At 38.8% G+C, this 12,803-nt stretch overlaps 1 protein-coding gene across 2 annotated transcripts; it reads left to right on the forward strand.

Moving 5' to 3' along the window:
* The first annotated feature begins 671 nt into the window (after positions 1 to 671).
* ENPP5 (ectonucleotide pyrophosphatase/phosphodiesterase family member 5) lies at positions 672 to 12,312 on the forward strand. 2 transcript variants are annotated; one of them, XM_019734743.3, is made up of 4 exons: positions 672 to 792; positions 3,180 to 4,043; positions 5,970 to 6,146; positions 9,795 to 10,370. In XM_019734743.3, exons 2-4 carry the CDS (start codon positions 3,215 to 3,217, stop codon positions 10,220 to 10,222), a joined length of 1,434 nt encoding a protein of 477 aa, XP_019590302.3. In that variant the 5' UTR covers positions 672 to 792; positions 3,180 to 3,214; the 3' UTR covers positions 10,223 to 10,370. The 2 variants fall into 2 exon arrangements, with proteins under 2 accessions (XP_019590302.3, XP_019590301.3); XM_019734742.3 differs by having other exon boundaries at positions 758 to 931; positions 9,795 to 12,312.
* The last annotated feature ends 491 nt before the right edge of the window (positions 12,313 to 12,803 follow it).

Here is a 12,803-nt window from a genome sequence, read left to right on the forward strand (position 1 = left end):
TCTGCAGCCTAGATGCAACTATCAGAGTAGCTGGTCAGCCTCTCTCCCTGTGCAAATTAACGTAACCCTGAACCTGACTTGGTTTAATGTATTTATTTACTCTCATGTGCCGCACTATTGCAGATCCCTGAGACCGTACATTGCAAAGACCTGGACAATAAACCTTGGGATTGTGAGCTGACTAAATGAAGTATTTTAAAATTATTTTTTTGTGTGAGGTAAAGCAGGTACCAACACCAACTAATAAAGAAAAAGAATTAAAGAAAATTTCATCGTCGTATCGACATCCTGCGGTGTTCCTCAGAACAAAGTCACCAATGTGTGATAAGAAACAACACAAACAAAAAACCTGAGAGATCAGGGAATAAAAGTAGCTTTTAACAAAAACAGTGAGTGTGAGAGCACACAGAACACTGGGATAGCGTGTTATAATCTCTCTGCGTCTCGGACTTCAGCACCGCCCGCCTAGAAAAGGCACGCTGCGGAAAGGTTTGGTGACTAGGCAGGGAGAGGAGATTCGCGAGCACCAAGCATCAGGTGTCTTTGACTCCTTTCCACTCCTGCCGCCCTGCTGGGTCCGCGCCGGCCCTTTGCTCACGTGGGCTGCGGCCCCCTCCATCCTCCAAACCCAGGCAGCGGCCGCCCCGCTTCCCCTGATTGACGGGCGGTGCAGCGACTCCCAGGAGCACGCCATTAGTAACAATCTCTACTGTAGCCAATAAGAGCCCAGAGGCGGGGCCTGCGGTGGGGAGGCGATGCTGGTCAGGTGCTCTGCGCCGAGGTTGCGTGCAGGTGAGCGGCTGCGGGTTCAAGGGGCGCCGGTTGCTCTCGCCAGCTCCCCGCTATAGCCCCTGGTTTGCGGAGGGATCCCCCTCCAGATTCTCCTTCCCATTGCCCCAATCCAGTGCGGTCTGACCGGATTGCTGCGAAGGTAAGAGTCCAGGGGAGTGGGCGACTTGCCTCCAGCGGACCCACACGCCTCCTATGGGCTCCCGCAAACTACCCCCCAGTTCCACTGCGCGCGCCTACACACACACACACACACACACACACACACACACACACACACACACACACACTCCACGTTGAGGCCTCTACCGATCTCGGTGGGCGTACCCTAGCCTCGAACCTTCCTTGAGCTGGGTTGGAATGCCTGTGGAGAAGATGGGATGATGCATCACCCTTTTCTGACGTCTGTTCGCACTACACACACACACACACCTACTCCTCCCCCACTTTCCCTCTTCTTCGCGTTTCTTGTCGCCTCTTCCCTCCAGATGTCCAAGGCTGTCTGGGGGGGAAGGATTGGAGGAGGAATTGGGGAGCAGCCCACTGAATTTTGGACCCAGAGCTAGGGATTCCGCAGCATTTTTTTGTGTATGAAAAAGAAAAATGCATCCTTCCCCCATCTCTCTGTTTATTGCTTTATGACATCGATGTGATGATGTTGGTTCTGCTTAGCAAACATTCCTAAGCTTTAGACAACACTTAGCCTTTGTTTGTTTTCCTTTGTCCCAGGAAATCAGTTCTTACCACTGTACCTGAATGAATGTACTTAGAGGAAAATCAGGTGTTCCACGTAGTTGATTTTTTTTTTTTTTTTTTAGCCTTAAATTATATTTGTTTCATATTAGCCTTCCTTTTGTTAGGAAGGTGAAGGAGATGGGACAAAGAGGGAGGAACCACCATGCTCATCCACATAAGTTAACAAATATATTTGCAGTTCCCTATTGGAACTGATGTTTAGTGTTCCTTCCAGAATTGGAAGCATTATTGCCATGTGAGAAATCGTTTTTAAATTTAAATTTGAACTATTGTCTGGAGACCAGTAGCTAAAACAATTTCTGTTTAAGTAATGTTCTATGTGTGGTCAAATCATGATTTAAAAACAAACAAAACCTAATTATTGCATCATCTGAAAGCAAAGCAAGCATGCCAAGCAGTTTTTATTTACTTATAGCTATAATATAGCAAGGCAAGGGGGTCTATTTTTGAGGTTTAAAAATGTCCTCAGCATCTTCAAATGAGGAAGATATCAAAAGCTGAATTCCTGAGATTTCTTGGCACAAAGTATGGTTAGTTCCAAGTTTGGGTGGGCTTATACATACCTTCATGCAAGAATGGACAAGAAAAGGCGAAAACAAAAGACCCTTGCTAGATTTGCAAGCTCAATGAGAACTGAAAACATTTACATATGTATTTATCCATGTTGCCTTTCATTAGCTTCTTGAATAGAATAAAAACTTTTTCGAAATATATGCAGATAAAAAAAAAAAAGAAGAAACGGTAACCTTGTTCCAAAGAGATTATTTAACCTGGGAAATGTCTTTTCTCCATATATCACTGATAAGATTAAATGTTACCAATTTTGACATTAAGAAGGTCAACATCAACTTCCAAAATTATGTTTCTCTTTCTTCTTAGTTCAGAATCTAATTGTTTAGAGAAGGTGCTCTAAACAATTAGATTCCATTTATTATTAATCAAATCCCATGATTTGATTAATAATAAATGGATGAAGATCACTTCAAGAAACCAAGTTCCTGTTTTCTCCTCTCTAGTAACATCTCTAACCATATTTCTAACCATAATGAACCAAACATAAGCCTTGGCTTTGAAAAATAGAGGTATATATATCATATATCATATATGTGTGTATATATATATATACATATATATATACATATATATATACATATACATATATATATATATATATATATATATATATATATATATATATAGGCATTATTATTGGATTTGCTAATAGTACTTCCTTGTTGCTAGGTTCCTATAGTTGGTTTAACCACAAATATGTTCGCAGGTATTTGACTGTCAGAAGTCTGGGTCAACCTAAACTTTTTTTCTGAAATGTCGTATGTCAATTATGTTTTTTAAATGCTATTTGGGAACTTATTTAAATAATTCCTTTAAGGAATATTTTGACTTTTGATAAATTCTTGGAAAGTAAAACAGTTTCTAATGCAACTAAACTTCTTAGCTTTGTTATACAGGTAGCCAGCCCCAGGTCTGTTGTTTAAGATGAAGTTCTACATCATAATCCTTCCAGGCTGTGATTTATGGTATAATTGGGATTACTAAGCACCATCACTTTCAGTTTTGGGTAAAGTATATGAAGCAAAATTAGTGCTATTAACTTCTCTATGTTTTTTATACAGATCATCTTACACTAAACTGATCAAGTACTTTGAAAATGACTTCGAAACTTCTCTGGGTGGCTTTCATACTTGCTGCATTAACACTGTCAATTACATTTTCTCTCCAACCAGACCAGCAAAAGGTTCTTCTACTTTCATTTGATGGATTCCGTTGGGATTACTTATATAGAGTTCCAACACCCCATTTTCATTATGTTATGGAATATGGTGTTCATGTGAAACAAGTTACTAATATTTTTATTACGAAGACTTACCCTAACCATTATACTTTGGTAACCGGCCTCTTTGCAGAGAATCATGGGATTGTTGCAAATGACATGTTTGATCCTATTCTGAACAAATCTTTCTCCTTGGATAACATGAATATTTATGATTCTGAGTTTTGGGAAGAAGCAACTCCAATATGGATCACAAATCAGAGGGCAGGACATACTAGTGGTGCAGCCATGTGGCCCGGAACGGATGTAAAAATACATAAGAGCTTTCCTACTCACTACATGCTTTACAATGAGTCCGTTTCATTTGAAGACAGAGTTGCCAAAATTATTGAATGGTTCACATCAGAAGAGCCCATAAATCTTGGCCTTCTCTATTGGGAAGACCCTGATGACATGGGCCACCATTTGGGACCTGACAGTCCGCTCATGGGGCCTGTCATTTCAGATATTGACAACAAGTTAGGATATCTTATACAAATGCTGAAAAAGGCAAAGCTGTGGGACACTCTGAACCTTATTATCACAAGCGATCATGGAATGACCCAGTGTTCTGAGGAAAGGGTGATAGAACTTGACCAGTATCTGGATAAAGACCACTATGTCCTGATTGACCGATCTCCAGTAGCAGCCATCTTGCCAAAAGAAGGTAAGTCTGACGGAGCAGTGGTCAGAGACTTGGTCTGCACATGCCCAGTTTGACTCTGTGGGGAAATTTTGATTCTGTGCCTTTGAAGTATGCTTGCCTGTGTCATGGTAGTATTCTGGAATTTAACCCTTAGACTCTGAAAAAACAAACAAACTCTTTTTGTTGTTGTTGTTGTTGCTGAATTGAATTTGGTTTGTTCTTGGTGAACAAGGAACCAGACATCACACCAAGAGTTGTTGCCACGCAAAGCGAAATTTATTTGCAGTAAATAAAGAACCCGCAAGGAATAATTTCCAAAGCCGTGGCTCCCAGAACTAGGGAGCCTCTATGTTTTTACCCATCAAATTAATGCATATTCATGATGGAAATTTTTGTCATAGCCTGTAAGGAGTGGTGTCGGCTTGGCACGTAGCAGTTCATGCGTCACATATTCAGAAAATGGTGCCCAAACTCTTCCCATAGGTGGGGATTTTACTATTATAATGAGCTCTTGGTCACCTTAAGTTCGTAATAGATGCCTGAACCAGATTGAACTGGTTCTTTTCTGGCCTCCTTTGGTGGTGTCTGCAAGTGCTTCTCTGGAGGCCCCACCTACTCCCTGAAAAATAGGCTAACAGAATATTTTGTTATTTCCTCAAACCAACCTGACGATATCACTTGGAGTACACTTTTTCACTTTTTCCTAGACTATTGCAATTGACGCTCTCTATGTATTTATGAGAGTTGGATTTAACCATTTTGGAATCATCGAATATACGTACAAAATTTGCGTGCAATTCTAGTGATTTCTGGGCCCAAAAGCCTTCTATAGATCCTCAGTTAGGACCTGCTGAATAGGAAGGCAGTGGAGTGTAGGAAGGAGGACGCTTGGGTTAACCTAAGATTCCTTTTTCTTCTCTATGAGTAGGGGAAGTGCTAACAATACCTTGAACTATTTTTAAACCTCTCCTCTAAGCCTCATACCATCCAGGTCACCTACATGTTTCATCTCCAGATCACAATGTCAGTGCAGAGCAAGACTCAGGCCTGCTCTTCTGACTTCTATTTTTCTCACCTCCAAGGGTTCGTCTAGGTATCAAAGGAGAGAGCAGATTCTGAAAAGCGGAATACCTCTCAGCTGAGAGTCCTATCCCTCACAGCAGGGTAGATTAAAAGGATCATAGGAAACAGTGAATGTTGAAATACACATGTGTGCCTACACACAAACTTTTCAACAAATTCAATATAAAATAGCAGGTGTTGTGTTGTTGTCTAAGACAATCACATTAACCCTTCAATTTTCCGTACAAAATTGGTACGGTGTTGCCTTGTTGGGGTGTGGGAGGCAGGGAGGAACCCCCACCAAATGGGTTTGAAAGCAAGAAAAGGAGTGAAGACAGTGTGAGGTTTACTGCATATGAAGTTACAGGGAGACTTTTGCAACACCTCCTGCGTGTTAAAGTACGTTTCCATTTTACAGTATGCTTTCCACCTCCAGTCTGCCCTTTCCCAACCCTCACCTTCCAATTACCATATTTTCTTATCTAGAGATTCTCTGTCTCTGCAAAGTCACTATGTAACTTTGTTTTTCTTTTGGGTATTGCAGTGCCCTAAACATCTTACTTAGCACCACTAATTAGTGTGTGTGTGTAAGTTATTAAAACATCTCAAATTAGAGATTTCTGGTTGTAAAAAAAATGTTCTCTTAATTCCATGAGGTGAATTTACTTACAACAGAAGATTCATTATTTCTCAGTTTCCCCCCTCCAGCTTGTTCCCTGTAAGAGGTTGGGAGTTGTAAAGTGCCTGGCTGTACTCTGTTCGGTGCGGCTTGCTGGCTTTTTCCCTCAGTGGGGTGTCAGCATTGACTGACTTCTGTTGCCAATAGTTTCTTTGATTGCAGCAGTGAGTGTCTTCCACGTGCCTCTCCTCTACTTTCTCTTTTAGGTAAATTTGATGAAATCTATGAAGCACTAGCTCATGCTCATCCTAATCTTACTGTTTATAAAAAAGAAGAGATTCCAGAAAGATGGCGTTACAGATACAATAATCGGATTCAACCAATTATAGCAGTGGCTGACGAAGGGTGGTATATTGTACAGAATAAGTCAGATGACTTTCTGTGTGAGTATGTTACAGTATTTCCTCTCATTCTGCATCATTGCTTGCTAAAGTGGACACTGTGGATAATGCAGCAATTTATTTACCGATTAAATAACTCACTACTGTCATACGTTAATAGCAAAATTAAGATCCTTGGGGCTTTAAAAAGAATTAATCTCTTAGAAGTGAAACATTTACTTTTCTGAAGCCATCAGACAAAAAATATGCAGTGACCTATACTGCTCATTATAACCATTATGTTCCTGAGAAAAACGTAACTGAAATTTATAAATTGAATTATTTTCTGTATCTGTTTTATATTCTGATTTCATAAGAATTTAATCTCTATTTTTATTTGCCATTGTTTTCTAGTTTTTTGTGTGGGGCCTTCTGGCTCTACCAGCTTTGCATTATACCTTGGAAACATTTCTAAAAAGCAGTGGCTATGTCATAGAAAATAATATATCAAGACGTGTTTTCCTAGTGCCTAGTGATATAATTTTGGAGAAGATAATGGAATTTCCATTTAAAATTCAAACATGCAGAATAAGGTGCTCACTGCCATCCTTAATGTGTAATTTTCTCTTCTTATGTAGCTTTTAACAAGTTAGGCAAATGGAAAAGTCGTCCACAGGATTTTACTCATCTTTATTGTGTCTGTTATTTGCATATTTGCTCCCAAACTCCCTGCCCTTTCCATACTCTGCTTTGTGTCACCAGTGACTGATCCCTACAGACTAAATTCCCCAGACTCCTTTGCAAACTGATTTCTGGTTAGGTTTGACCCTAGCTGGAGTGTGGAAGCCAGGAGGAAGGGAGAAGCCAGGGTATTTGTCCCCTTCTCTCTCTCTCTCTCTCTCTCTCTCTCTCTCTCTCTCTCTCTCTCTCTCTCTCTCTCTCCCCCTCTCCCCCTGTCCCCCCCTCCCCCCCCTCTCTGCCTCAATCTGTGTCTCTAACAATGGCTTCATTTCCTCTGTGATCCCAACTCCATTTGAACTACGTCTTTCTTTTTTTTTTAAGGAGGGCACAACTCACAGTGGCCCATGCAGGGATTGAACCGGCAACCTTGGTGTTATTATCACCACATTCTGACCAACTGAGCTAACCAGCCACCCCGGGACTACATCTTTCTCTATGGCCTCAGCTCCTACTAAGTAGCCCTGTCTTTGGGCTTGATAACACCACTCTTCCATCTGTCCCTCCAGCCCTAGGGGCTGTAGAAGGTTTCCACTGTTCCTAAACACTGAATAACCTCACCATCCTATCTCTGCTTCTCAGTGTTTCAACCCCTTTATAACTAGTCCTACATTAAATTCCCTCTGTTGGACTACCTGGCATGGCTTTCCTGGTTGATTTAGGTAATAACATGTACTACTGATCAGTTCAGTGGATTTTGTTTCTACCCCGTTTCTTGAATGTTGAAGGAACCACATTGTGTCAAACTATCTAGAAATGCTTTTTTTGGGCATTGGTCCTTGATATATAGAAAAGATGTATAAAAATGTCCCTTTAGGTAGAATTGGGCTCCTATCATGTTTATTGAGGAAAAGAAAAGCCGTTGCCTGACAATGGTACTTGTAATGTATACATGAGTCATAGTGACAGATTATGTGTCATTGTATAATTTGTACAGGTACACGGTTTCAGGTTTTTAAAACTGGTTCTACATACAGATACCGATCTGTAAAACAATAGTTAATCACACCTGGGGAACTGTTTTAAGAAGGCCTTGCAAAATAATTTCTTTGGCCGTGAGAATAATTGCTACCTTTATATGTTCAAATTTTCATGTATTGTGTTATGTTAGTCGGATTGCTCAAAATTTTACAGTTAACATGATTTTAAGGGCTCTCTTGAAATTTGGTTTGGTGAACTACAATTATGCAATAGATTGGTCACACCTATTTTTGATAGGAAACCTTAATGTTCCCATTTATATTACATTATGATCATTTATTTAAGAAAATATTGACCACCATAGTCTTCCTCGTCCTGAGTTCCACAAGAGATTAAGCCCTGATGTCCAAAGGCAGTGGTTCTCAAAGTGTGTTCCCTGGACCAACAGCATTCAAATCATGTGGGAACTTGTTAGAAATGTAAATTCTTTAGCCCAACCCAAACCTACTGAATTAGAAACTGTGAGGGCAGAGCCCAGCAATCTGTGTTTTTTGCATGCCCCACCCCCACCCCCAAGGAGTCTCAGACACATTGAACTTTGAGAACCATTGCCCTTAGGCATCCATTATTAAATGTTGTCTGCTGGATAAGCATTTATGGTAGGTGCTATCACCAAAAACAAAGTCCCTACTCATGGGAAAGGTTTTCATTTCATAAGTCAATGAGTTCATTTCAAACCTGATTTTCTAGTAATAAGTTTGATATGAGAGAATTATCTTTGCCTTCATGACTAAGAGTCTAAATCCCAACTTCTTCTAGAAATGAACATAAACACCATCCAATCAATTACAAATTATATAATGGCATCTTTCCCAATGTTAATGTTATCAGTTAATTAAAGAGACTAGCACAGTACTCTGTCAGATCATTACAAGAGTTCATAAATCCAGCATTATTTTTACTTGAATAAACTCAAAAGAATCACGGCATTTAGAAAGACTTCTTTAGATATGTTTGGCCAGGCAGATTTGGAATTACTTTGAGGAGCTGACTAGCGGTCAGTTCATGACTTTCCGAGAAATTGATTTAAGATTTTTTTTTTTAATGTTGTGTTTCCATTGCATATTTCCCTGTAGTAATGTAGGTACTAGAGACTGATTGGTTAGCGTTGTCCTCGCCACCTTTAAAATAAAGCCTGTCAATTTTCGTAGGCTGCCATCTTGTCAGCAGTAGCTCCTTCACTTTTGCACCTCAAGCTCCCTGCCCTTTCCATGCTCTGCTTTGTGTCACCAGTGACTGACCCCTACAGATTAAAATCCCCAGACTCCTTTGCAAACTGACTTCTGGTTAGGTACTATCCTAGGAACACATGCCTTTGAAACGCAGCTTTAATAATGCAGGAGTTTTCATCCTTTGATTTTGTATCACTGGATGTGTCCGGAGACTCCTCAAGTTTTCTGTTTATTTGTACCCATGCTAAAGCACACGATGCTAAGTTGGATACTCATCTGAACCACCAAAGTCAAGATTTTCCTGGCAAGTCCTGACCTTTATTTTTCAGTAGTGGATTGGAGCTATAACTAGAGGTTTCATTTTTGTGATGTCTTTTGTTTTTCTTTATTGTTTTTCCCCTTCGGTTAGTAATTATGAGTTTACTGTCTTAACAAGAAGAGCACTTTTATCTATAGAGCAATACTTGGAACATAGTAGGCACCTAACAAGTATTTGCTGAGTACTAGTTTACCTGCCACCAAAAAAAATAAATAAAAGTTTTATTTTCCCCTGACTTGGCTCAACTTTGCTCTTTACCCTTCCTTCCCCTAAGGTAGTGTTGGCCTTTGAGAAAGATCTGTGATCATTTGACCTCTCACTTCCTGAAGTAAATTGTGATGTTGATAACAGTAAAGGTTGTTGGTACAAGATTATTTTCTGTTAAAAGTCAAATTGGATAAAATTTGCATTTAACTTGTTCAGACTTTGACAATACAACAGTTATTGCCATTTTAATGCCTTCTGGTTGGTTAACTTATTCATGCATTTTATCTTTTACAGTAGGCAACCATGGGTATGATAATGCATTAGCAGAAATGCATCCAATATTTTTAGCCCACGGTCCTGCCTTCAAAAAGAATTTCACAAAAGAAGCCATGAACTCCACAGATCTGTACCCACTGATCTGCCACCTGCTCAATATTACTGCCATGCCACATAACGGATCACTCAGGAATGTCCAGGGTCTGCTCAGTTCAACGGCTCCAAGAGCGATTCCTTACACGCAGAGCGCTACCCGCCTCCATGGTAGTGCCAAACCAAGAGAAAATGAGGAAGAGGAGTCGTATGCTTATTTCATAGGGGTCTCTCTCGGTAGCATTATAGTTATTGTATTTTTTATAATTTTCATTAAACATTTAATTCGCAGTCAAATACCTGCCTTACCAGATATGCAGGCTGAAATAGCTCAACCATTATTACAAGCCTAATGCTACTTTAAGTGAAGATTGCCTAATGATGGCAGTGTTTAAAGGTTTCAAATCCTAGGAAACCACTGTCAGACTTTTGCACAGACTATTAAGCAGTTATGTACTGTACAGGCATAGTGTCTCTCTCTCTCCCTCTTTCTCTCTCTTTCTCTCATGCACACATACAGATGGACCAAAATACACATACTTGCAAAAGATTAAAAATGTGGAAGTATGTTTCCATTGTTTTGTCTGGCTTTTGGATAGACAAAATCCTGCTTTATTTGGACTTGGCACATAAAATGTATATATTTAGCAACTTTGCACTATTTAAAGTACTTTATATATTGCACTTTAAATTAGTCTCCTAATGGGTACTTTTATGTGAAATGCACTTTATTAACAATTATGTCTTATAACTTTGTTGAAAAATATAATTTTTGCATCCATGTCACAGAATACTTGCTATTTGTTGTTCAAACTGAATGAAATTTCTAATCATTACTAAACAATGTAGAAATCTATCTTCTTAAATTGGGAGAGCAAGAAGAAAGTGAAAACTGTTGAAAATCCAATGTGACAACCTTTGTATATTGAATTTTGGAGAGATGCATTTCTAACAGCAGGATACATCTGCGGGCATTCCTTGTCATATTTCTTTCCAAAGGACATGGGTTTTTATTTTCTTTTCCCAAAATGGTTCAATTACTGATAGATTCATTCTAAACATATTGTTTCTGTCATATTCATATTGCTATTCCCTGATTGGTCATTTTACTCTGATTTTTATAACACCATGGCTATACATTTCTTCTGTAGTCCAACACTGGCCTGAATTTTAGAGACCAGGCATCATCTCGGCAATATTTTCTGTTACTCTGTAATTATTTGTTTCTTTGCAAACTAAATCACTATTAATCACATTAAAATCAAATTAGATAAAACAATGTTTTCTTTCTGGTAATATGTAGTAACAAAGTACAAGCATCTTTTAGATTTGAATGTTTGAAGATCCAGAATTGCAAGAGAACATAACCTTTATTAGGTATTAATATAATGTAAGCCATTCAGTCCTTTAAAACAGCTGCATGGATCTTGGGGGGGGGGGGGGGGGAATTAGGCAGGACCATTTTTCAGTGTACCCATCACTGTGCTAAAGACTGCCTGATAGCAAAAAATAGCAAAATTACTTTTAGAAATAACAAGTGTTGAAACAAGAGGCACTGAGATTATAGCCTTGTTTCATGGAATATTTGAATACCTGCTCCCTAGATGCTCAGTGGAATCAAAGGTGAATCCCAGTCCACAAATAGACTTTACCTCCTGGACAGATATTCACCTGCCTGGTCATCTCTGCTTTCATTCCAACCACCAAGAGCTGTGCTTTGGATCTTTTAAGTAGTCGGATTGGAGAGAGGGAGGCATTACCTATGGTTCCTTAGAGGAAAGAGGAAGCCCTGGAAAGAACAGCCATCCTTGAAAACAGAAATTAGTTTATAGACACATGGCCCATAAAAAATACTGTGATTTCATGTATATACACTGACTGGCTAATTAGGTAAAATGGGAAATGTATTTTAGGAAGAAAGGATAAATTAGATGTAAAAAATAAAAGTGGCATGATTAAAAATACAATTGAATGTAAGTGCTTCCTACAACCAGGTGGGTGAATTACTTTTAGAATGATACCAATAAAAAATGTTAGCACCTAGTTCTCATTTCATTATACAACCTCTTCATAGGATAGAACAGAATCACTGGAAATGTACTGTGGATTAAAAAGCTGAGAAGTTAGATGATAGGTGGCAAACTCCTCAAAAAGTCTGAACTCTGGATTAGACATTCTAGAATATATGACCATATTCTGTTGGTCATGTTGGCTTGTTTTGTAGCTATGAATTTTATCTGCATTATGGATATGCCAGTGTAACAACTGAAAGAGGAGATTCATCTATTTAAAACAGTTACTATTCAAGTGCTATCTGTACATTTAAACTAATTGTTTCATTCAATTCATTTTAGATTTTAGAAGGTGCTATTCATTAGCAGTAAGAAGAAAGTAAATTCTGTAACTTTGATGAAATCATTAAAATTGTGATATGGAGATTTGATTATTGAATGGTTTCTTTTATTTACAGATACTTATTTTCCTGTAAAATATCAGCAGGAGAGTTTACCTGAAGGAAAATAAAATTTTAAACTTTGCTGGGAAAATCTAGTCACTCATCATCCTTTGATAGCTTTTTGTTGTTTTGGTTTTACCTCCATGAATTCAAGGTCACACTTTGTATGCAGTGAACAAAAATTAGCACCTAGAAATAAAATTTAGCCTCACTAATCTTACTAATTGTAAATAAGAATTTTATAAAGGTCAGAGGAATGGAGATCCACCCTCCCCACCATTTTTGCTCAGTATCCTCTATCATCAATTTTGTACCATTAGTCACTTGGTAAGATTTTTTCTTACTTAGTATATGTTTTGCAGTTTCTCCCTTTGCTACCTGCCATTTAAATTTAAAGTTGCTAAAAAGAAATAAAATTGCTTTTCAAAATGCTTTCCGACCTCTTAAGGTGAAACTACCCTGTTTCCCCAAAAATAAGA

The sequence above is a fragment of the Rhinolophus sinicus genome, chromosome 2, assembly GCF_057876585.1.
Source record: "Rhinolophus sinicus isolate RSI-liver-muscle chromosome 2, RSI-T2T, whole genome shotgun sequence".
Lineage (NCBI taxonomy): Eukaryota > Metazoa > Chordata > Mammalia > Chiroptera > Rhinolophidae > Rhinolophus > Rhinolophus sinicus.